Here is a 26,255-nt window from a genome sequence, read left to right as displayed (position 1 = left end):
TGTATTTGGTTCGCAAATGACCAGTATGGGGAAGCGATTTGTGAAAATGAATTGGCGAAAGTCTGATATACGGGTCCTTAGACCCCTGGCATTCCATTGAAAGATCGACGCACTTTTAAGTTCAGTGCGGAAGGGGACTATTGGTCGAGCCATGGTGCTTAAACGATGCTAGCAAGCACTGGATTTAGTGCATCCAGTATTTGCAGAGCGCTTCGAGCTGCTGGTGTTTGCAGCTTGTTCAGTATAATGCGCATTGTATTAATTAGCGATTGCAGCATATCAGCCACCTGCCTGTCTTGGTCGCACACATCGCCGACAGTAGACGTCGGGGGTTGTCCAGCGAAAGTTTGCTGTGATTCTGTTGGTGAATGTTGTCGTTTTGGTAGAGCCGGCCAAGATTCGGCAGATGTGGCCTTCTCAGTGGACTTGCTCTTCGCGGTCCTTTCCACATTGTCCGGCCTAGGCGGTGGAGGAGGAGGTGGTGTTGTAGGAAGTGGCATGCGCCTTCCTTGAGAAGCCTGTCTTGAGGAGCGCCGGTGACGTGAACGTCGCTTCCTGATTTTTTCGGCGGCTTCGCGATGAGATGAATGATCTCTCGCCATCTCTTTCAAGATGGCCATTTCCTTCTTAATATGTGGGCACTTCTTCGATGAAGCTTCATGCGATCCTCCGCAGTTTGAACACTTCACCACAGTCGCGCCACATTTATCTGCAGTGTGGGGCTCTCCGCAGCGGGGGCATGCTGCCTGATTTTCGCAGACGCTGCTCACGTGTCCCAGTTTCATGCATTTGCGGCACTGGAGAGGTTTCGCAATGAAAGGCCGCACTGCATGTCTGAAGTGTCCAACCTTGACATGCGAGGGTATATGTTTGCCCTTGAATGCTATTTTCACGCAGCGTGAACTGCCTAGCCGCTTAACATCAACGATGACCTCATCATTGGCTGGCTTGATAAGAATCGGCAAGTCGTTATTAAGGATGGCGACGTCTACGTCGTAGATAACGCCGGTGACTACGTCAGATCCCAGAGGGATGTAAGAGCGCACCTGAATGCCATCGAGGTCCGTTACGCTGCGTAGAGTGGTCAAAGCAGCCGCATGCTGGACATCAACCGCCAGAAGATTTTTTCGGGTGTTCACTCGAATGTCCGATATTTCATTTGGCACCAAGGCTTCCAGTGACATCGACACAGATTGCCTGTTAAGTAGCTTCATGTTGACGTTGGGAAGCAGGGGCACAAAGATGATGGTATTGGCGTCCGGCCTCTGTGTCTGTCTCACTGTTTCCGTGCTTGACGATGAGGACGTCCTGGTGTTCCGTCGCTTCGCTCTGCGGCTCTGTACAAGCTGGAAGTCGTCATCGGAAGTGTCCTCACTGCTGAGAGAGTAGACATGGGTGTCCTCGCTGTCGGTGTCGCTCTGCTGACCGATCCGCTTCCTGGAGGCGGCCGCCGCTGACGCCGCCGTCGCCGGCAGACGTGCGGGGTCGTCCACTTCCATTGCGACTGAGCAGGGAGCGAGGACCAGCGGATGAACTTAGGTTTTCACAGAAATAACCCGGAGCTAGAAAGAACAGCGCTGTATCAAAAGACACTTCGTCGTCGTCCCTAAATAAATGTAAAATATAAATTAAATATAAATAAATGTAAATAATAATAAATAAAATAAATGTAAAATATAAATTAAATATTATACGCCAAGTTCTGAAGTTTAAACGTGTGGTGCCGGGCGTTTACGCAATGGAGAAGAACTTTATTATGTCATTCTTTTTTACTCTCAGCCGACAGGCGGTATCGCAAGCGTAAATGTGTTGGAGTAGCAGAGCGCAGCGCTATGTCGTTTGCTACCAGGAGCTCGCGCGATGCACGCAACAGGAACGCACTGCCAGCACTTCTTAAGTAGCGAGTGCGACCAAACCGTGTACTGGTTCTTAGGGACACCTTCACTAGCCGACTATATCAATTTTTCTTCTTTTTCCGCCCTTCGTCATCGACTCGGACATGACTCACTCACCGCCAAACTGCCGCTATCCCTGCGATGTGGCCCACGGCGCGTCGCGTGTTCGAAGCAATGGAACTTGAAATCGAACATTACGATATACGGGCCCTGCATTGCCTGCGCGAAGTAAAATTGAAGGGTATGGTGCTGATGGTGCGCGTTGTGCCGTGAAATTGAGCAGCAAAGTGTGGCACTCCCGAACTAGAGACAAAGGGCAGCCAAATAAGAGATCTCCACAATGTCTTCCCATCCAGACTGTATAGTTTTATCAGCCGAACGAAGGAAGCGCTGAACCAGCCTAGCTTGAACCTTTCTGATTGGTGAACGGCGATCTGGGAGCTACTCACGCTGTCGATAGCACTGGGAATTCGATCTCACCGTGCAAATATCTTCTTGGCATTGGCTTCGATGCGGATGTCACGGGAAAGCTGACCCAGCCCTTCTACCGGGCAACACAGTAATTGTGAGAGCAACTTTGCGGACAGTATCGGCAGCAGAGATCTAGGCCACTCCGATGAATCCTTCGCCTCCGACCGACCTCAGGGAGCTGGAGGCCGGTGGCGATAAACCGCAGCGTGCAATTCCTTCCTTTGTGTGGAGTGACCACTGGCACGCTTGCACCCGAGTCCCCTCCATATGATAGCGTAGCCTGCAAAAGGTCTATTTAAAAAGCCGGCAAGGGCGGTACAACTCATTATCCGTCACTTCTTCGAACACATATCGCACTTCCAGCCGTGGTCGAACACGAAAGAGCAACGCCAAGCAGACGACGAAGAGCTCTGAATAGTCTCCGAAGCAACCAACGAACGCGCGCGCGACGCCCGCGGGTTTCCGGTGTTACGCGACCGGCGCGCGCGGCCGTGGTCGCAAGCCATCAGCCAAACCACAGAAACGGAACCCAAAGCGGACTACCCCTTCGCCGGTTCCTACGACCGGTTCGCTTTGAAGATGATTGGCAGATGCGTGACGTATTCATAAATTGCGATACCGCCCGGCTGCCTCTGACGACCAGTGACGCAATTAAAATTTTAACCAATCAGGTGAGGCCAGACGAACGGTTTCCCAACCAAACCGTTATAAGATTCGGCCCCAGTCCACAGAATCGCGTCACGAGCGGCAACGAATTGCGATTCGGCGGCTGTGAGCTATACATGTGGCTCGTTCACGGAACAATTCCTGTCTTGTTAACGCTGCTTAGTGCCATAGGGACGACTGAACCAAAAGATGAACGGATGGACGAATGAATTTACTCACAGCACCTATAGATCCATCCTGCCTATTAGATTCACTAACCCTTTCAGCGTCACTGACGTACCGGCACTGCTCTGCGTTTCGGCCCACCATATTTTTTTTTAAATTCCTCTTGTCAGGCAGTAACATAAGGACAACACAAAAGAAGCACTTGCCAATTTCCATATACTTTTTTTAACTTCTTCACAAGCAAATACAAACAGTTGTGTTTGTTATACAGTATCCGAGAGAGAAACCCGACACTGGCAGCTCGTCACGTCTGGAAAACAAGCGACTCTGAAAGGGCTAACCTTGATCGTTTCGCTTATTACACCTCTCCCTCCTTCAAGGCATTGCCTACAGCGCGACTGGGTCAAGAACAATCGATCGTTGCACCGATAAAAACCGGCTTCGTATTGTACGGTATTATAATAACTTTCTATCCAGCAGAGGAAACAGTGCGCAAGTACAATGCATCAGGTCGAGCAACATCATTGTCTAAACGTGTTTTTAACTGCCTGCCCGCTACGGTATCGTAAAATACAGAAACATAGACCGTACGTACTGCGGTTTTTCTTGCTCTTCGGCTCTATGTTCATGAAGCAGTCGACATAGGTACCAGCTGCGACGGCGATGAGTAGAATACATAAAAACACCCTGTAATAGGAAGCACCCTATATTTAACAAAATGATTCAAAAGCGACAGCTTGATTCTTAAAGCCTGATGTCAGCACAAAAAAGTGAAGCATTTATGCTGTGATAATGTAACAAAGTTCAAATAAGCGAACTAAATTAAATAACACTACAGCCGGAATAACTAGTTGTCTCAGAGGGGTTGTTGGAAACAATGGCCAGCATGTATGGTATGTCATGTCCTTAAAAATTGTCTGTTGCTACCTGTGCTATGTGACTATGTTTAAACATTTGAGTGGTGAAACACAATATTTTAAGAATGCAAAACTGTAATTTTATTTATCCATAGAAGAAAAAGAAGCGCAGTTAAATTACCCGGCACTCATTCCCTGTATAGACTGTTTTGAGGCAAACCCATCAGCTTCTCCTACTGTGAAATCAAAAGCACACTGACACTCTCGCAGCCTCTAAGCTACGCTATGAACTAAACACTTGTTCTCGTCAAACTATACCTGTCAATAGATCTTCGAGAACGTAAGCAAATTTTTTTACTTGTCCCTGCATCTCAACGTCAAAGCATACGACGCGTATGCACAACTAGGAAGAGTGTCCCCCTCATTTGGCTATATGAGTGTCTTAAAAGTAGCTGCTTCTAGTGGCACTTGGCTACACCGCCAATTGGATCTCTTGGCGGTGGCGCGGTGATGCTGAGTAGTACACGAAGTTCGTACTCAAAGCCACTACTTGCTCTATGGCAGGCTGACAGTGTTCGGAGCACCGACACAGACGTCCGTTAAAATGATATGTTGGTTTTACGGGTGTTATTTTATTGGCGACGTAATTAATTGCTATTTCTTTCCCTTGCGGCAAAATTAAGAGCTCCCGGCGACCAAACCAGTGTGTTCTATAACTCCACCCCCCACCCCCACCCCCATGTAGGCATCATGTGAAGTAAAGTTCAGTCAAAGTGACTTACCAAATTCCTATTTCTCTTCTGCTCCATGGTCCCGGTTCCCCTGTTACGCAATCAGACACTTCGAGGCGTAGGAAAGGGGGCGACACTAAAGAGTTAACAAAACTGAAGAATTATGCCGATCCCACGCATAGTGAGAATTGGGGCGCTCTAACGTAGAACTATTCCAAACGTTTCTATTCCAATTCTGCTATCAGCCCTCCACGATTGGTCAAAAACATCTTTCGACTACCCCCACTTCACCTGTCCTCACGCGACGTCACAAAAACCGCGATACCTCCCCATCTGATATGATGTGTACACAATGCTTATGCATGATTTGACAGAAAAAAGAAAAACAGTTATTTCTTATTCGACCCCTTTTCGCCATTAGCCCTCGGCTATCGGTAAAATGTTTTCGGGCTGCACCCACTTCACCTGCCTGTCACGCGATGTCGCAAAACCGCAAGAACACCACGCGTCAAAGTGACGTGTACGCGATAAAGATGCATTAATCTGCCGAACAAAACTGGATTTTCTTCGGAACAGCCGCAGGCTGCGCCGTTCTGAAAGGAATAGAAGATGGCTGCCGCCGATCGCTCAGACGCTGGCTACTCGCACCTGCCGGACAGCAGGGGTGTATTTGCGTAGAATAAAACTTCTTGCGTGGCCGTGTAATGTTTTCGAGCACTTTCGGCACGTTTACCGCCTCATTCTGCCAACTCTTCTTTGCTGAGGGTCCGCTTCAACGTCATTCTTGAGCTTCCGTTGCATGCCGCCGCGATTTTCAACCAGCCACCGCAAGCTAAGTAAGAGAAAGCCGACCAATCGTAGACGCCGGCACCACCCTCTTCATCTGGTTATCGACTTTCAGTGCAGTGGCTCGGCCCCATCGAATCCCTCTCCACTTGAGCGTGCTCCTCGCCTCTTGTCATCTAATTAGGTACGACAAGCCGCTCAGTGTAGGCAATGTTATTTGTTTTTCAAGCAAGGAAAAGTGACCTCCTATGAACGAGGAGAGCGTTTGATTGGTCTGTTCAGACAACCCTGCGGGTGACCGCCCGGTGCTTGCGTTAGCGGCTACGCAAATTTCACGTCAGGAGATTGGAATAGAAACATATTGGAATAGTTTTGCGTTATAGGGCCCTTGGTGTGCACGGAAAAAACCCCTTCCTTAGGGACAAACAAGCCAGTAATACTTCAAACTCCATATCCCTATTTATAAAACCTCAAGCTTATGAAAACAAACACTTCGTGAAATGGAAAGTCTGCTAATATCACGCAGCACCGGTACTCAGTAATATTAGCTCATTCAGTAATTTACAAAGCAGACACGCACACAAGTCACCTTACTGCTTCGAAAGTTCATGGTTGCCACAAATCCGGTTGAAACAGATAATGCAATTACGAATAACCGAACTACATGGGGAATAAATGAGAAACGAAGGACAAACGGCACTTCCAGGTACAAGCCAAGGTGAATTCAACAAGTATATTTAGCCATTGACGGAGTGGTATTGACTCATCCACAAAGCAGGTCTACTTCTTTTTTAAAGAACTCAGGCTGTTTGCCTTGCGAATATGAAGGTACGTCGGCCAACACTTACGTTGAGCTGATGTAGCTGCACTCAACTGCTAACTGAGGATAGTTGTGAAACAAAGTCTTCGCAATAGAAGGGTGGGAAATGGAGTTTATTACTCAGAGAACAGTTAGCATGCATCCATGTGGCGGCTGTTTCAATCAGACACGAATCACAACACGAGCGCGCCACTTGCGCTAACGCGCTAGTCGACGTCGTGCTCTTCGTCCTCTAATATTTGCCGATTGTAAAGAAACAAAGGAAAATAATCTCTCTTTTGTATTCAGAAATATTCCATGCCTGTCGTCGTGAAACGGACATGCATGAAAGGAAACCTTCTTCCGTTTCAATAATAACGGAACGAACATGCCTGAAATACTTGAAGTGAAATCATTCCGCGCATTTATGCCCCGCATGAAAAGAGCCATCCTTGTGGCTTACGATGTAACAGGAGGCAGAGGATCATGATAGGGCTTAAGACAATGCACGGGAGCGAGGTGCAGCGCCGGCGCCATATGGCAACGACGCTACGAATTGGGACGATGAGGCAGCGTGTTGAACCGTCTCAATAAAGACATCAGGGACTGGAAGGGCGCGCAGAGCGTTGGCCGTGCAGCTCTCCTAATTGCATCGTAATAAAATCAGATGCGTTTCGTTCTCTTCCTTACACGCCCCTCTCCGAAAGAGAAAATTTTCTGTAATGAAATTCTCGCACTGGTACCATGACAACCCATATGCGCAGCTCTCGCTGCTCTCACAGCAGCTCGGCGATGAAAGCAACGCCATCACGGTCGAAGCGAAACAGGGTATATAAATTCACGCTGGCGTCGCAGACGCAAGTGCATGCGCACAGCTAGAGAACGCCCCTCTGAGATTTTCACCCACCGGGGACGTCTGAATGGTCTTTTTATTTTTATTTTTTGTCAACATGTGAAGTCTCAAGCGATTAGTACAATGCCACGTTCAGTGCCCGACACAAACTTGCAGCGGGCGTGTCTCAAGGAAGCTTCGTGCCACATTATAGAAGCATGGAGTATCTTCAGGTTTCATTGATCGGTTAATGTGCCCACGGAGAGAACGCTTCACGCAAGCGGCCTGTGTTTTTTCCTATTCGATTTCTTTTTTCGCTAGCATTTGTTTTGTGTGCCCAAGCCTTTGTGCATGTTAAGAGAAATTCTAACGTTATGATACCAAGATTGAAGATCTGTGCCAGTTCGCTATCATTACCTCAGCGTTGCCGTTGCCTAAAGAACAGCAGAATCCCTAGGCTCGTAATAACAAACCTTGACCTTGCAGAAATTACCAAAGGTGGACTTGGCTGCTCAGGTCACAATAACACGCACATATGTATGAGCTCTGAAATTCGGCCGCGGATTTCTCGTAGTGTATGTATTTTTTTTTTTCATGCTGTTGGCATAACTTGAGCAAGAACTCAGCGAACGCTGTGCTCGGTACAGGGCATATGTACAGGGCGGTGTATCGTTTAAGGAAACACATGAACGTAGAGCACATATGAATTTTTCCCTCTGGCAAGTGTAATATCACCCAGCCTTGCAGCAGCCGACTTATATGGTTACCGGCGCTTGTACTTTTCTATACCCCTTGAGCAGTGCATGGGCATATCTATGCTGTCTCTTTGCTTTCACTCCTGACTTTTCCTAAACTATTAGATACCGCCAAGTGCACTTAATCATGTATGAAATAAAGCGCTAGTTTGTGGGTTCCTTCAAACATGCCTAAGACGCACTTAAGCAGCTGCTATGGACACTTAACGAAATGCTAGCGTTAAACACAACAGTCTTCAGCGCCAGCAATGGTTTTCAGCACAGGACTACGTATAGTACACACCGATGGCCACTAAGGCTTGCATGTCTTGTTGGTTGCAGTCGTTTAAAGAGCAGACTGCCAGGCGACCAAGAGGTAGCTTCGTGTAGGAAAAGTAGCTCCTGAAATATAGTAGCTGCAAAAAAGGTAGAAAATTATTGCGACAAACAAGAGCCCATACATGAAGGCAGGACCTTAGTGCGGCATGGTTGTACATATCCATATAATATAGATGCACAAAGTAAGCGACCTTATATATTCACGACCACCTCCGAAGCAACGGTAAAAGATGAAACAATTTTCATGTCTTAGGTGCCGTATTTATGCTAATCTGTTATTCTTAACAGAGAAGCTAGCTCCGCTCATATGCTTATTGGACTTAGCTCGATTGAGTAGCTGAACGTTTTCACTGAGGCTACCACCTGTCCGACAGCCTATCGACTAAACATTGTGGGACGTCCTCTCGATATCTGACATTTCGTCTGTAAAGATCCTGCTCACGTAGATATGTCATGGTTTTGCTTTTAATATTGCTCTCACGTGACCTCTCATGAGATGTTACCTGAACTCCGTCTACTACTCTCAGTTTAACGACATTTCTTAAATGCTTCAGAATGTGGTTCTGTAAACCAATCCGAGTGGCTGCTCAGGAGGGGAATTGGGGGGGGGGGGGGAGGGGGGAGGTGTACCTGAACGTAGCTTGGCTAGCAGAAACCTTCACGTGGGTCTTCGGTGCATTATCACGCGTACTTACACAACAAAAAAGGAAGCATTCTGAACAAGCAGCAATCCGCGCTGAAGAAGGAAATTATCTTTTTGTACATGGTAACTTTATGCCCTCAAGTGTTAGCTAATTTAGAGCTTTTCTCTAGGATCTTGCACTTTTGTAGCTAAAGAAACTAATACAGTAATCATATTGGTTACTATCTATGTCATGTGAACCATTTTTAAAGGTATCGACGGCGCAAATTCGTGCAAGGAGGGACGATGATGGTATACGACGACGGTTTCACGACTACATGACGACCATCGCAATAATTAAACTGGAGTGACGACGATGTTATGATGACAATGGTGTGATGGGGGCATGAAAACTAGGGTATGAGTACAATGTTGTGACAACGACTTTATGACAACCATGAGATGTCCATGCTTGAGTGACGACGATGGTGTGACGACAACATGATGCCGATGCTGGAGCGATACCGAAAAGATGACGATGTTAAAATGATTACGATGGTTCGACGGCCAAGGCATGGCTACCATAATATGATCACGACTGTACAACGACGACGGTTTGTCGAAGATGCATGAAGACAATGTGATAACGATGGTTGAATCACGACGATAGTGCCAAAACAAAAATATGACGACAATGGGTTGACGACATGGCAATCGCTACGAGAAAATGACTACAATTGAACGACAACGACAGCATGATGCTGCCTTTTTGATGACGAGTTGCTGTCAACAATGGCATGACGATGATGGAACGATGACGACGGATTCAAGATGGTGTGATGACGATGAAATAACAACGCAGTGACCGCAAGAGAGTAAGACAGAAATATAAAACGATGGTAGGGAGTATAGACGCGTGTGCAGGGGCTGTATTTCCCGCACAAGAGGTGTCAACTAAGTTTCGTGAGTGCATAAGACGGTATGTCCGAGTTTTTCTGAAGTCCTGGGATTGTGATGCCTATTTAGTATGGCTTGCAGACCATGTTGCAATTGAAGGTCTCTCCACAGGTGCGTGTTCTGATGTAAGAGAGGCACAGTGCGCAAAGGGAGTCGCACTGCATGTGATGTTGGACTTTTCTAATGGAACATTTGCGAGGTGCTAGGTAGGACTCCGGGCAAAGTGCCTTCGTTACACACGCATTGTTTCAATTGTAATGCGGTGTATTGAACAATTCAGATGGCAGCGTCTGTTCGTAACTGAGAAGGCAGGTGACGCAGAGCAGGAACAGCTGGTTGCCCGAACGGCTCACACTCTTGCTATGCACTGGCGATCCGGCTGGCCCACTGGTTGCACTGCAGGCATAGAACAGACGATCTGGCTGGCCTTGTCCTTGTGCTCTTCTTCTTCATTACAGTTAGCCCTGGTGAAAAAGCGGAGCCATCCTGGCGAGTTACAACGTGGAGTCGAGTGGGTCATAGAATAGTTTCAGGCGGTGAACGTGAACAACATCCCGCCCATGGCGGCGCTTGTCGGATGTCGGTGTAAGCGCCTTTATGACACCGTTGATGTGAGAGATGGGTTCGACGATGCAGTATGGTCCATCATATTGCGAGAGAAGTTTTGTCGAAAGTCCAGGCGAGGTAGAAGGCATGCACAACAAGACAAGTGTTCCGCGAGTGAAGTTCGGATTCGTAGCATCGTGATAACGATTGGCTTTTTGTCGATGTTGGTCGGCGGAGGTGTACTTTAGGGCATGACGGCGTTCCTCGGCGCATCGGGCGATGGCTGAAACGGGAGCACATTCTGACGTGTCTGGTGTATAAAGCTAACCCGCATCGATGGTATGGGAAAGATCGCGGCTGTAGAGAAGAAAGTATGGAGAAAATCCTGTAGTACTTTTTGTAGCCGTATTATATGCGTGCGTGACAAATAGGAGGACGATGTCCCAGTTTGTAGGCTCCGATGAAGCCTACATGGCGAGCATATCACAAAGGGTGTGATTGAAGCGCTCCGTAAGCCCGTTAGTTTGAGGGTGGTACGCCGTGGTAGTCCGGTGAACTATACGGCATTGAGCACGCACAGCTTCAACCAGCTGCGACAAAACACACGCCCTCTATCACTCAGCAGCTCCCGAGGTTGGCCATGACGACGAATGAAACGATGGAGCAGAAAGGATGCAACGTCCCTGGCGGTCGCTGTAGGTACAGGAGCGGTTTCAGGATAGCGTGTAATGTGAACAACTGCGACAATAACCCACCTTTTTTCAGCGGGTGTTAGCGGTAGCGGCCCGTATAGGTCAATTCCCACGCGGTCGAAGGCACGAGCAGGACACGGAAGCGGCTGTAATAAACCGTGGGCCGCATAAGGCGGAGATCTGCGGCGTTGGCATTACGGACACGAGCGGCCAACCTTTTGGACAAAAGTAAACATTCCTCGCCATTAGTAACGTTGCCGCAGGCGCTCATACATCTCCAAAAAGCCTGCGTGTGCACATTTTGGGTCAGTATGGAAAGACGCACACATGTCGGAACGCAAAGTCCTAGGGATAACCAGGAGCCACTTGCGACCATCGGGCTGTTGCGTCGATACAAGAGGTTATCCCGCACAGCAAAATGGGCAGCCTGGCGACACAGGGAGCGGGAGAGGGGTGATGCAGGTAAGCCAGAAAGGAGATACAAAAGAGAGGCCACCCAAGGATCCTTGCGCTGTTTTCATGCGGAGGTGTCGATGTCGACCGAGGGTACCGCCTCAATGCTGGAGCGGTAGGCCGTGTCGGCTGGCAGCGGAGAGCGGGACAAAGCGTCAGCGTCAGTTTGCGTGCGACCTGAGCGGCAGATGACGTGTATCTCGTATTCTTGAATGCGTAGAGCCCATCGGGCAAGGCGTCCATTAAGGTGTTTTAAAGAGGGTAACCAACAAAGCACGTGATGGTAAGCAACCACATTGAAAGGCCTGCCATATAAATAAGGGCGAAACTTCCCGAGTTCCCAAACGATGACCAGGCATTCTTCTTTTGTGACGCTGCAATTGCGTTCCGCTTTGGTGAGCGCACGCCTGGCGTAAGCAACGACGTACTCGGAGTAGCCAGGCTTGCGCTGCGCAAGGACAGCGCCAAGGCCACCACCACTGGCATCGGTATGCACTTCAGTTGGGGCGGTGGCGTCGTACTGTCGCAGCATAGGCGGAGACGTCAGGAGACGGCGTAAGGTCCCGCATGCGGTGTTGCATGCAGGAGACAAGGAGGATAGGTCATTGGCCCCACTTAAGAGTTGTGTCAGAGGTGATATAATCGATGCAAAATGCGAACAAAGCGTCTGAAGTAAGAACAGAGGCCGATGAAGGCGCGGAGTTCTTTGAGCGTCTTAGGTTTAGGAAACTCTGCCACAGCGCAAAGTTTTGATGGGTCGGGACAAATGCCGTCTTATGATACGGCGTGACTTAGAATCATGAGCTTGCGCGCGGTGTACTGGCACTGTTTCAGGTTCAATTGCAGGCCTGCATTGGTAAAGGACGTCAACACTTGCACAAAGCGAAGAAGATGCGATCAGGGGCATACACAATGATGTCGTCGAGGTAGCATAAACACGTGCTCCATTTTAGGCCGCGCAATATATTGTCCACCATACATTCAAACGTAGCAAGCGCATTGCATAGGCCAAATGGCATCACATTAAGTTAGTATAAACCATCTGGAGTAATGAACGCAGTTTTAGGGCGATCAAATGCTGACATCGGGACCTCCCAGTAGCCCGAGCGTAAATCCAACAAAGAGAAGAATTCAGCTCCTTGCAAGATGTCCAGAGCGTTGTCAATGCGCGGTAGAGGGTAGACATTTTTTCGCGTTATCTTATTAAGACGGCGATAATCGATGCAGAACCCAATGGAACCATCTTTTTTTGTGACGAGAGCCTCCGGTGATGCCCACGGGCTATTGGAAGGTCTAATGACGACACGCTGAAGCATATCGCCCACGTGCTCACTGATCACCTGGCGCTCCTTGGCGGAGACGCGGTGTGGGCGCTGCCGCAATCGCGCGTTGGAGCCAGTGTCGATGTTGTGGCTGACGGTTGACGTGCGATCCAGAGTAGGCTGAGCGACATCAAAAGAAGAACGGAATTGGGCAAGCCGGTGAAGAAGCTGGAAACGCTGCTCGAAAGTAAGGTCATCGGCAATGAAAGGTGTGAATAAGTTAGCTGATGGCAAAGCAGACGTGGAAAGTGCACAGAAGTCAGTGAGCTCTGCATACGAAGCATCCGGCACGTAGGCTATAAACATGTCATCAAGAAGCTTAACACGGCCAAGTGCTTCGCCGCAAAGAGCCTTCAGAGCTGTAGGAAGCGGATTGCAGACAACGATTCAGCTGAAACCGGCTGATATATCCACAGTGGCGAAAGGGAGGGGAACATCATTGCGGGTTATGAAGAGTTCCGAAGGAGTGAAGAGGACAACGCCTTGTCCTTGTGCTAATGAGTCCTTGTGTCCTTCTGCTCTTGTGTCCTTGAGAGGCTGGCCTTGTCCTGGTGCTCTTCTTCCTTACACAATGGTAATGTGCGTTCTTATAGTGTAGTCTTAAGCGATTACAATGACTTCACACGTTGAAGCGCTCCGTGGTAAATCAATAAATATCCTGAATGCATCGGCCTGGATACCTTGGATTGTATTGAGGGTATTTCTTCAGGTTTTCGATGTAAGCTGTAGATTTTACCGCAGGAATCCAATAAAGAGGGCCCTGTACAGTTGCAGGATATAGTGTATTGACACTCCCCAAGGCTCTCTTGTTAGGAACATTTTTTTCACATTCACATGACTGGTACAGGAAAGATTTCTGTCAATATCCACCCCAAAAATTTGTGACTTGTGTTGTGCAAAATTAGCGGTGCGTCGAACGATAACACGTATGTAGACAATTATTTCCAGGTAAATTCTACCGCTGCACATATTTCCCGTCATATTGGAACTCCTTGTTTCCGAATGTAGGATGATGGTAAAGTGGCTGCTTTCTGAATCCACCCGTGAAGATGAAGTCGCGTCACAACCAATGCCCAAATACAGATGTCGTCGGCATAGATAGAGAGCCTAACTGTGCATGAAAGGATGCCGGCGAGTGCAATGGCTGCTAGCTTCAACAGCGTCACGCTCAGTACTCCACGCTGAGCGACCACGCGGTTGCTGTAATGCTCGGAGGTTGTGCCATCCTCGGTAAGTATGGAAACGAATCTCGTTTGTACGTAGCTACTAATCCAAAAATTGATCTTGTCGCCAAACGCTATCTATTGCCTCTAACGAGCTGAAGACCGTTTCGTGTAATACATAAAATGGCGGAAAGATGACGACGACATGATAACGAATGTATGATCACATTGTCATGAAGCCAATGAAATGGCGTCCACAGCAACGAAGACAGGTTTCTCATTGATCTCACGTATGCACTCATGTGCACCACCTGCTGCCGCGCGTCGCTTTAGTTCGCACTCTAAGTGCAGTTTGTATGCTATGCCTGTCGGCATTTCAAGTTGCCTTATCTCCTGGATTCACCAGCGTATTTTGGAGAAAATATTGGCACGTCATTACACATGACCTTGCTGTGACCTTGGCTGCGACTAGACGAACAATTGCATCGCATTAAAAAAACGTGCTACTCCATATAGCGTTGTCCTGGGGAATATAGTACAAATAAAACTCAGTCTCACTTACCCTTGGGTGCAAAACATCCGAGAATGAGCGAACCATCTCCTCCACAGCTGAGCCGTTCGTGACGTATATCATCAGGTTGCAATACTGCCCTCGCGACAGCATGTTCCCATAGTCGTCGCGTAGTACAATGCTGAGGCACTCGTCGAATGCTCCCATATCCGCGCGGGTGCCCTCGAACAGGCCCGTGGGGTACTTGCCGGAAGCGTCGAACACTGCGCATTGAACAATTATATTTACACTGAGATCGCAGAGCTGTCGGTAGGAATGGTTTGCGCCTTTGGGAAGGAAGGGGGGAGGGGGCGGGCCATACCGGACCTGCCAATCATAACTCCACAGTACTTGCGTACATCCATGAACCCACACAAACCCGATAGAAAACAGTGGGACGGTCTCACCTGCGGCCCTTACCCAAAACTGTCTATGTTCGCTTAAGAAAACAGCTCACGGGGGTAGTTGGTGATGTGTATTTTTTTATTTTCTTAAGAAAGCAATTCAGCGCTACTATTTTTGACAAGGACACAGAAAGACATGCCAGTACAGGTGCTACTCAAAATATATTTATTGAAACCTACACATGTTACACTTATGAATAATGAAGGCACTCAGCGTATGCGCATTCATGGCTGCAGGATAAACCCAATAAACACTAAGAAAACCGCAGATTGAGGTGAGTGGACTGCATATTATCACCCTTTGTCTAATCTTCTCAATTCACTGGCACTAAAAGAGGCCGAAGTGGTGCTGTCGCACGCGTCGCCTCTCTGCAGTCGCAGTGGCGGCCCTCGGACTTTCGCATGTGGAAGGAAACACACAAAACCGTACGTACGTTGTGCGTCGGGTGTTGACTAGGATGTGGCATGTTTCATGTGGCAAGTTCATGTGGGTGAAACTGGACACCGTTTCAACAACCGCGCCAGAGAACAAAAGACATCGTATGTTGATGGATGCTGACGAACTTCCTTATTTTGTTGTTTTCTTTGCTACGAGTGCATTTCTATATTACTTTCGTTTGTTTGCAGCATCGTGTCGATGCTTTTTAAGAGGGAGGGATTGACACGTGCACTTGTCTTTATCGGGCGACCACGTTTCGCCGCCTAACAAATATTATCGCACAGCGTGGGACGCGCCTGCATGTATGGAAGTTTCTGGAATGTTATCAATGCTTCTATCCGCTGTCTGTTGTCGCCAAACCTTGTGTTGTCTAATTTCATCGCGTGACGCGAATGGTGTAGAACTTTGTGGAAGACACGCGGGTCCCAGCGATTAGCCTTGAACGTTCGACGACTGCTGTATAAAAGCCGACGCGCTTGACCTACTGAACAGATTTCGACTACCGCCGATCGTGTTTGCCGCTATGGTTGTTCTTTGAGTGTAGCCTGTTTTCGAGGGCACAACTTCGCCCAATAAAACGCTCGTTTCATTAATCACATTAATCACAGTTTTGCTGCTATTTTTACCGTCACTACTACGTGACAATATGCTTCGCGGCTATGGCGTTACGCTGTTAAGCTCGATGTCGCTGGTTCGATGCCCACCGCGGCTGCCGCATTTCAATGCGGGCATAATGCAAAAAAAAGCACCCGTTTGCCATTTAGATTTAGGTGCCCAATCAAGAAAAATCCAGGTCGTCACTACTAATCCGCTATCCTTCCCGTGCGTTATGGTCAGATCACGCTTTTTGTACTTTTAGCACTTAAACCCCGGAATGATTTTTTTCCTATTTAGGTTAAGAACACATTGGAAATAGCTGGAAAAATATACCTTTAACAGTGCCTCGAATTTCCTAACACGTACTGGAAGAAGTTCTTTCTGTTTACAGGTTCGAGCACGTTTGAATGGCGCAAAATGAAATTGGTACGTCAATAACAGAGCTACTATACGACACAATACTGAAGCCACGAACAATACGAATGTTGTGAATGTTTGTGAAGGCGGTAAGCCTTTTCCGATCCTTTCCCTATGTACATCCTACCTAGAGATTCCGATTTCCAATGCTAGATTTACAGCAGCAATCAATGTAAGTCACAGCGTCGAAATGCGTTTGCGGCAAAAAGATTCAGTGACAACAATCACAAATCAATCCATGAATAAATCAGTAGAGGAATTACCAAAAATTTAATTAAATTCTTGGCTTATTCCAAAAGCTGGCAAACCTAGCCTCGATCATCTTCGCCTCATCTCACTAACCTCATGTGTGGGTAAGGTTACAGTGCATGCCTTCCTCGCCCGAATTAACACCCATCTGGAAGACACTGCAGCGTATCCTCACTCGGTCATTGCCTTCCGGGCCCACCTGTCGACCCAAGACGCCACGCTACAACTTAAGCACCATATACTATAAGGTAGAACACGTACTACTAAAGCTATACTCGGCCTCGACCTCGAAAAAGCCTTTGACAGCATAGCCTATATGCCACCATTATTGACCGCATCTCACGCCTTAATCTCGAAGCGCGCGCTTATAGTTACGTCACAGACTTTCTCTCTAATCGCACGGCCTTCCTCTCGCTGGGGACCTCTGCTACAATGCCCACACTCTGGGTAGCGCGGACACCCCCCCACTGCTCTGTTATCTCCCCGATGTTCTTTAATCGCGTCATGATCGATCTCGGCAAAGAGTTGAAGCAAGTGAATGGCGTCACCCACACCATCTACGCTGACGATATAACCAGCTGGGCCCATCAAGGCAGTGACGGCCAAGTAGAAACGGCACTACAACCCGCCGTTGAAACAGTCGAGACCTATCTCCAACGCTTGCAGCTTCACTGCTCACCGGCGAAGTGCGAACTCCTCCTCTACAGGCTACTCTCCGTGGCGGCCATCCGAAATATTCCACTGCTAAATGCCATTATGAAAATATCGCACTTAATCTCACAGATGGCAACCCCGCACCCCTCGTCACCAATATCCGTGTGCTTCGCATGCTCATAGAGGTGAACGGATCGAACGACATGTCCCTCGCCAAAATCAAGATGAATACAGCCAACGCCATGAGACTTTTGAAGTAGGTGTCCAACCGCCCTGGGGGTATGAAAGAGGAGAATCGTCTCTGATTAATTATTGCCGTCCCTCGGTCAGTGATGATGAATGATGGTGCGCCATGCCCAAGCACAATGTGATGCATAAAAAACTGGGCAACTTCAGATGCTGTCCCGCGTGTTAGTGCCTTAGTCTCAGCGTAACGCGTCAAGTAATGAAATGCCACAATGATCCACTTATTGCCGGAGGAAGAAAAGGGAAATGGTCCAAGAAGGTCCATTCCAACTTGATGAAACGGCGTACCGGAGGGTCGATGGGTCATAGAAGGCCTGCAGGCTTGAAGGGTGGTGACTTTCGGCACTGGCATTCATGTCATCCCTTCACGTAGCGTTTGACGCAAGCAGTCAGTCTAGGCCAGTAGTACAGTTGCCGTACCTTGTGCAGTGTCCTTGAGTAGCTCAAGTGACCAGATGTCGGCTCGTCATGGCAGGCTAATGGGATGTCGTCGCGAAGGGCTTGAGCCACTACTAGAAGATGTGGTTTGTCACCGGCACCTGTGTTTCTTTTGTATAAGATGCCCTCTCGAAGGGAAAATGATGACAACCGTCGCGAAAGTGGGCGAGGAATGGACGCGATGCCCCCTTCTATGTGATCAATGATGGGCCTTAACTCAGCGTCCGATCGTTGTTTAGTGAGTAGGTCCGGTCTGCTGAGAGCTCCCAGGAAGGCGCTGTCGTCTGCCTCGTCAGGATTCTGAGATTCAACAGGTGCCATACTAGTCAGGTACTACTACTAGTCCTACAAGTCCTACTAGTACTACTACTAGTCAGTACAACATACTAGTCAGGTAGGAAACATGAAGATGTCAGCATCTTCATGTTTCCTACCTGACTAGTATACGACGGTGATGTTAAATTCCTGGAGTCGCAGACTCCAATGCGCCAATCGTCCAGAAGGGTCTCGGAGGTTGGTCAACCAGCCCAAAGCGTGATGATCGGTCACAACTTTAAATGGCCGCTCGTAGAGATACGGGCTAAACTTTGTGGTAGCCCAAATAACCACGAGGCACTCCTTCTCTGTGGGGGAATTATTTGACTCTGCCCGTGACAGAGTGCGCCTCACGTACGCGATAACTAGTTCAGTCCCGTCTTGCCGTTGCACCAGGGTAGCTCCGAGGCTGATATTGCTGGCGTCAGTGCGCACTTCTCTGTCAGGATCCTCATCAATATGACCGAACATAGGAGGAGAAGACAATCGACGTTGTAGCTCCGCAATGGCAGTCTGTTGTTCATCATTCCAGAGGAATGGCACGTCGTCACGTGTAAGGCGAAACAGCGTCTCTGCAATCTTTGAAAAATTTTTATTGAAGCGTCGATAATATAGCACACAAGTCCAAAAACCGTCGGACACTTATCTTGTCGGTTGGAGTGGGAGAAGCAGCTACGGCAGCAGTCTTCTCGGGATCGGGCCGAACACCTCACGACGCGCTCACGACGTGACCAAGGAAGTTCAGTTCCTCGTAACCGAAATGGCATTTCTCTGGCTTGAGTGTAAGGTCAGCCGATCGAATGGCTTCGAGTACGTTCCGAAGGCGTCGAAGGTGCTCGTCAAACGTCTCCGAAAAGATAACGACATCATCGAGATAGACGAGGCAGCTTTTCCATTTGAGGTCAGCGAGAACTGTATCCATCATGCGCTGGAATGTGGCTGTCAAAGAACACAGGCCGAAAGGGAGCACTCTAAATTCTTAAAGGCCGTCCGGAGTCACAAACGCAGTTTTCTTGTGGTCCCGCTCATGTACTGCAATTTGCCAGTAGCCACTTTTCAGATCGATAGAGGAGAAATACTTCGTGCGCCTCAGTCTATCCAGAGAATCGTCGGCACGAGGCAACGGGTACACGTCTTTCTTTGTGACGTTGTTTAGCTTCCGGTAGTCAACACAAAACCGAAGCGTGCCATCTTTCTTTTTAACAAGAACGACTGGCGATGACCAGGGACTGCAGGAAGGCTGTATTACGCCGTCTTGAAGCATTTCCTTCACCTGCGTTTGAATCGCATGTCGTTCGGTCGGGGAAACACGATAAATCTGTTGCCGTATGGCGGGCACGTCGTCATAGGTGATGATACGGTGTTTCGTAGTCGACGTTTGACGTATCTTCGACGACCGTGCAAAGCAAGAGTGGAACTCGAGCAACAGCTCGCGTAGGGGTTGTTTGTTCTCTTCAGGAAGCGTTGGGCCAATGTCGACGTTGCGTATAGGTGCTTCAGCATTGTCGATTGCCTCGGAAACAAAACCCTCAGTGACATCGGCGATCGGGTTGGCGCAGGCGATGACAGTACCGGGGAAAGCGTGCCGGTGTTCCCAGCTGAAGTTCGTGACAAGAACCTCACCGTGGCCATTATGGAGACCAATACGGCTTCTTGCTACGCAAATACCTTGAGAAAGCTGGAGAGAGCGATTGCTTTCTGCGACCGCTTCACCGTGTAAGAGTCTGTCACATGCCACCTGAACCACGACACTTGCACGTGGTGATAACATGACAGCGTCGTCGATGACACGAAGAGTTGCTCGAGAGTGGATGGTGTTGGTCGTCGCTGCAGCGCTTCTTTGTCGAGAAAGTGACGAGGCGTTGTCGAACGTCGATGATAGCTCCGTGCTCCCTGAGAAAGTCCATGCCGATGATTAGGTCTCGAGAACACTGAGGGAGAATGCTCAAGCTGACAAAAAACGTAGAGCCGCGAATCTGTATTCTTGCCGTGCACATGGCGAGTGGGGTGACGATGTGCCCGCCAGCTGTACGAACTGGCGTTTGATTCCAAGGCGTCGTCATTTTCTTCAGAAGGGTGGCCAGTTTTTCGCTGATTATATAATGATCCGCTCGAGTGTCCACTAAAGCAGTCAATTCACGACCGTCGAGCAGTACAGGAATGTCCAAGGAAATTCTTTTTCTGTAATCAGCAGGTACTGTCGTCGTCGATGTATCGTCGGTCCGCGTACGCGTCAGTAGGGGTTCTTGGGTACGTCCAGACTGAGCGGCCTCGCCCCCGAAGGCTGCTGTGGTTAGTTTTCCCGGCGCGGGCTGGGCGACCGACCCCGCGCCACGCTCGAATACGTACGGCGAGTGGGAGAAAACCGCCGCGGCGAAGGGGAGCGTGACTGCTGTCGAGTTGATGGGGACCCGCACTGCTGGGCAACGTATTGTTCAATTTCAGGAGGACGCTGGCCGAACCTAGGTCGCGGCGAGTTTGCTGAAAATCCGCGTAGTCCGAGCTCTCGATAGGAGCACTGTCTGTAGACGTGCCCAGCTTCGCTAATGTGAAAGCAAAGGGGACGGCGATTAGGTGCGCGCCACACGTCTGATGTCCTTGGGGCCTGTCGGTGGTCCTGGTAATAGGAGGCCGCTTGGACGGGCTGTAGCATGGCTGGGCACGCGGTACGAAGCGGGTAGTGAGGTGGGGCAGGTTGCCTCAAAGCTTGCGAATATGACATTTGTGGGCTGTCAGTTCTTAGCGGTCGAGCTTCTGTGTTGAAGGGTGGTTCTCTTAGCGCTTGCTGGACTTCGTCACGGAGAACACTGGACAAAGAGTTGAGCGTCGGCTGTGAGGTTACCGGCAGCTTCTAGAGTTCTTCGCGGATTACGGAACGAATGAGCTCTCGAAAGAAATCGACGTGGCCCCAGAGAGCTCCGAAGTCGTACACAGGTGAGGCTGCGTTCACTTCGTGTTCGTATGATGGTGCCCGCTGCCGAAGCGTCTGTTCCATAGTGACGGCCTCGGAAAGAAATTCTGACACAGTCTTGGGAGGACGGCGCACGAGACCACCGAACAGCTGCTCTTTCACTTCGCGCATCTGGTACCACACTTTCTTTTCTTCCGACATGCTGGGGTCGGCTCGTCGAAAGAGACGCGTCATGTCCTCGACATACATTGCGACAACTTCGTTCGGCATTTGTATACGGGACTGGAGATCACGCTCAGCTCGCTCCCAGCGATCAGGGCTCACATACGTCTCAATAGACCGGTGTTTGAATTCTGCCCATGAATTCAGGGCATCTGCACGGTTCTCGTGCCAAACAGGTGCAACATCGTTAAGGCGGAAATATACGTTTTTCAGTTTCTCTGCGTCATCCCACTTGTTGAACGCGGCAACACGTTCATAGTGGACCAGCCAATCATCAACATCCTCATGTATGGCGCCGTGGAAGAGATTTGGCGTTCGCGGATTCAGTGTGGTGGTAACATGACAGCGTCGTCGATGACACGAAGTGATGCTCGAGGGTGGATGGTGTTGCTCGTCGCTGCGGCGCTTCTTTGTCGAGAAAGTGACGAGCCGTTGTCGTATGTCGATGATAGCTCCGTGCTCCCTGAGAGAGTCCATGCCGATGATTAGGTCTCGAGAACACTGAGGGAGAATGCTCAAGCTGACAACAAACGTAGAGCTGCGAATCTGTATTCTTGCCGTGTACATGGCGAGTGGGTGACAATGTGCCCGCCAGCTGCGCGAACTGGCGTTTGATTCGAAGGCGTCGCCACTTTCTTCAGAAGGGTGGCCACTTTTTCGCTGATTATAGAATAATCCGCTCCAGTGTCCACTAAAGCAGTCAATTCACGACCGTCGAGCAGTACAGGAACGTCCAAGGAAATTTGAATTCTGCCCATGAATTTAGGGCATCTGCACGGTTCTCGTACCAAACACGTGCACCATCGTTAAGGCTGAAATATACGTTTTTCAGTTTCCCTGCGTCATCCCACTTGTTGAACGCGGCAACACGTTCATAGTGTGACCAGCCAGTCATGAACATCCTCATGTATGGCGCCGTGGAAGTGATTTGGCGTTCGCGGATTCGGTAGCGTACAATGAATCAGCGTTGGGCCTTCCATGCCTGTTGTCGTGGTCAGAGCTGCCATTTTCTCTGGGAGGAGTCCAAATGCAGGGGCTTGTCCACGGATCCTTCTGCTGCCCCGGTGTACAGGCGTAATCACCAGTACGGTGCTGGAGCTCCTGCTGCTTGGAGGGGTGTGGTGCATAGATTAGATTAACCCGCACCTCCACCAGTTTGTCACGCGCTAACGCAAGAGTAAGTAACAGTACGAGCAGCCAGAGACGAAAAATGCCAGGCACTAAGCGACGGTTCTCCAGCTGGCGCGGGATCTTTGACTTCGTCGACTTCTTCGCCGCTTTGCTGGGCACGCAATGCTGAATGTGGGCTGGCTCAAAATACCAGGTGGCAATAATAATAGTGGTATATATACATATATCCGCCGCGCCTCTTGGTGCTAAACACACATGCCCCCTGGTAAAAGTGTTCAGTAAGACCGAATATTATAGATGTAAATCTTATGTTTGCAGTTGCTATATTTGAGGCCATGCATCACGATCATGCGATTTTTTAGATATCGCTGTTCTCTTTCTCACTGAGGACTACTGTACCATTTTCGCAAGCACTCACATTTCAGCGCCCATGAGTCGAGATTCTGGAAGCCGCGCAGAGTCCGCAAAAGTCCCGCCGTGCACTCCGGCCGGACGTCGGCTTCCAGCAACTTCCTCCGAAGGGACGTCGGTATGCTGGCGAAAGCTCGGGCCATCAGTCCGCGCATCACTTGCACGTAGTCAGTCCTACCCTGATCCTCCGGAAAAGCAGTAGTTGGCGTCGGTATCGTGGTCTCCAATCTGTCGGTGCTCGAAGCATTCGCTGTTTCATGCAGTGCTAACGACGCGTGTGCCAACCACGTGGACGCTAACAGCGACAGCACCACGAGCATAAGTCCCTCGACTGACGCCTGCCGGAAGCGAGTTCCGAAAAGCCTCCAGGAAAGCATGGCAGGATACAACACTGATTTGATAGATGCTCGAACTGGATCAGACACACCGCGTAGACAGCCCAGCCTGTCAGTATGTCTTCGGCGCTCCGGGACAGAAAAGCATGTTTCTCTCTTTGCCTAAAACTAATGGAGGATATTATGGGACGCCACAGAACTCAACTTTTGCAGAGGTCGCTTTAGTTTAACTAGAAGAAAAGGTATTCAGAAGGGCTGTGGCCCAGTATCTTGCCAGCTTCTCTTTGGAGGCACACCGAAGATACTCACGGAAGACGTGGACGCCAGGGAGAGGCGCGGACCACTCTTTCCTGGAAAAAAAAAAGCTGCGCCTAATCAAGTCGCGCAGAGACGAAATAGGTTCAAAGGAGCCTTTTGCATTCATATGAAAGAAAGCAGGTGCACGGTTTCCGTAATGTCTCCAATGTTCAAGGACCTTGTGACTCTCTCTCTCGACGACGGGCGAAATTAATACTTAGTGCAGAGTAGCGAAGATAAGAAAAATAAGCACGAAGGGATAGAACTACCGCCGGCTGAAGAATCGCACGTGCTCGCACGCAAGTCTCCCCTACAACAAGGTAAAACCTGCTGCCTGCACGCAGCTTCTTTATTCTTTTTTTTTTAACACCTCGTGCAGTGAAACAGTGTCGTGCCGAGACGGCATTTGAGCACTGGTGGGGAACCGCGCACACGCGAGCATAAGGTGAGAAAAATATTGCAATACGTATTTTTTTGCTCATGAACCCCATTACGCGTGTGGCAATCATTATGCTAAAATATATGTAAGAAAATTGCAGAATAGGTCTGGTCTGCGCAGACTCAAATAAACTCTTCACGTGAAGGCTATGAAGGCAGAGAGCGGGGCTAGTTGGTGTGTCATCATTATTCAAAAGACTAGCGCAAGATAGTGCAGAAATTATTAGCGCTCGTCCTCTCGTCTTCTCTGTCTGTGTCCCTGTTATTTAGCGCTAGTCGTTTGAATAATGAAGGCTATACTTTGCCATTGGCGGGATTGATAAATACAAGCGGATCAAAAGCAATCAAAGCAATCGTGACAAAACTGCAAGCAGTCCCGAAACGCAAGAACTGCACCACAGTGGTGACGCAAGTAGCTACTTGGAATTTACAGACATCTTTCTTCTTGTGCAATCCGTTCTGATCTTCTGTCAATCTACAAAAAGACTGATTCTTGAATGAGTCCTTCCTACAAGCGATTTCCTTAAATGAAAGTATATAATCCCTGAACAATAATAAATAAGTTGGTCGAAACAAGTTTGCCATGATGTATGCGATATTTACACTGAAATAGCTTATGCTTAAACTTACGTATACGCAGGTCCCTGCGCTTCACCTCCCCAGCGAAATGTAGGCAATAAGCACGAGACACTGAAATTTTCAAATTATCACTAAAAACATAACGAACGCCTCAATTTGGTGCCCGTGCCAAGTTATCTATGAATTTTAAAACCAGGGATCCCATTTGAAGAAGCATATTCTACAACTGAGCGAATACTCGTTTTAAATTATAGATCTTTAATTTCTAAGGAAAAGTGATTTGCATATACGACATCACGATGACGCAGATGATATCGCGATGACAACTCAGATCTCGTGATATGTACACTCAGAGGTATATATACTCAGATACAGAGGTCAGTTTCGTACACTTTACATTGTGAAAAAACTCGTGGGGCATTTCCTTTACAGAGACACACATTTGGACCGACTTTTTCAAGTTAATAGTGATGCACCATACGGAAATCCTGTTCAAATCAATTTGTAATGTGACGAAATTATTCTGATAATTTGTCACTTGTGTACAGGATACAATCGTCCACATACAAATGTATATTTGTAGAAATGTGAGAGCAAATGTCATCATAAGGTATTCAAAATGTCTTTGGGGATTTAGAGGCAAATGCGAGAGCAATGTATTCAAATTACGTCACATTTCTTCTAGGTCATGGATCCATGACTTATATATATATATATATATATATATATATATATATATATATATATATGTGTGTGTGTGTCTGTGTGTGTGTGTGTGTGTGTGTGTGTGTGTGTGTGTGTGTGTGTGTGTGTGTGTGTGTGTGTGTGTGTGTGTGTGTGTGTGTGTGTGTGTGTGTGTGTGTGTGTGGGTGGGTGGGTGTGTGTAGTAGGTAACGAGGAATTCTTCAGGCTACCTTTCAAACGTAAAGAACTTGAGCGGTGCTACAAGGTAAACAGAACAAGTACTTAATTTCAACAGTTTCGACCAGTGGACCGATCTTCACTAAGGTTTACAAGCAAATGGCAGTTCGGCGCTGATAGTGAAGACACCACAGCGGGTGCCCGGTCGCTCCCAGATACATCAAACCGACAGGGACTGTTGTGGCAGTGATTGATTTTCTCTCGGCGCTTTGGCTGATTTACCGCTGCCTTATCGGCAACGATGCAGGGCAAGAAGAAGGTGGAGTCCCATGTATGTATGGCAAGGAGGTCAGTGAAAAAAAGAAAAAAAGAAAAAAAACACAGTAGCAGGAAGACATAAGTCGGAGAGTGGAAGGGGGCGGGGAGTAGCGTCAACTAGGTTCCCGTTGACACAAGGCAAGTAGAGAGAAGACGGTTGCTGCGCAGCACCAGTGCGCATGCCGCCGTTTGTAGCAGGAGAGACGGCAAGTCTCTCGGAAGAGAGGACAACAAAGCCTCTTGGTCTTCATTTCCAATTTGAATTATCTGCACCTGACAATCTGCTTTACGCACAACTTTTCCCCACATAGTATCTACTTCCTTGATGTCATTCTGTCACTGACTGCTGGTCGCATTTCCGCGTCCCTGTACAAAAAGCCGACAGATCTTCAGCAATATCTGCATTTTTATAG

At 48.6% G+C, this 26,255-nt stretch overlaps 1 protein-coding gene across 1 annotated transcript in view; it reads right to left on the bottom strand.

The window, feature by feature from the left end:
• The window catches only part of LOC139055764 (nose resistant to fluoxetine protein 6-like), a 50,585-nt gene extending 32,643 nt beyond the window's left edge, over window positions 1-17,942 (bottom strand). Inside the window, exons 1-4 of the mRNA XM_070533296.1 lie at window positions 17,858-17,942; window positions 14,593-14,804; window positions 12,879-12,987; window positions 3,793-3,849 (exon numbers count right to left, since the gene is read on the bottom strand). Coding sequence (XP_070389397.1) covers window positions 3,793-3,849; window positions 12,879-12,987; window positions 14,593-14,804; window positions 17,858-17,942 — 463 coding nt within the window. The remainder of the gene's footprint in view (window positions 1-3,792; window positions 3,850-12,878; window positions 12,988-14,592; window positions 14,805-17,857) is intronic.
• Between the last annotated feature and the right edge of the window lie 8,313 nt (window positions 17,943-26,255).

Source organism: Dermacentor albipictus, chromosome 2 (genome assembly GCF_038994185.2).
Source record: "Dermacentor albipictus isolate Rhodes 1998 colony chromosome 2, USDA_Dalb.pri_finalv2, whole genome shotgun sequence".
Taxonomy (NCBI): Eukaryota; Metazoa; Arthropoda; class Arachnida; order Ixodida; family Ixodidae; genus Dermacentor; species Dermacentor albipictus.
This window is presented reverse-complemented; position numbering and strand designations above follow the sequence as displayed.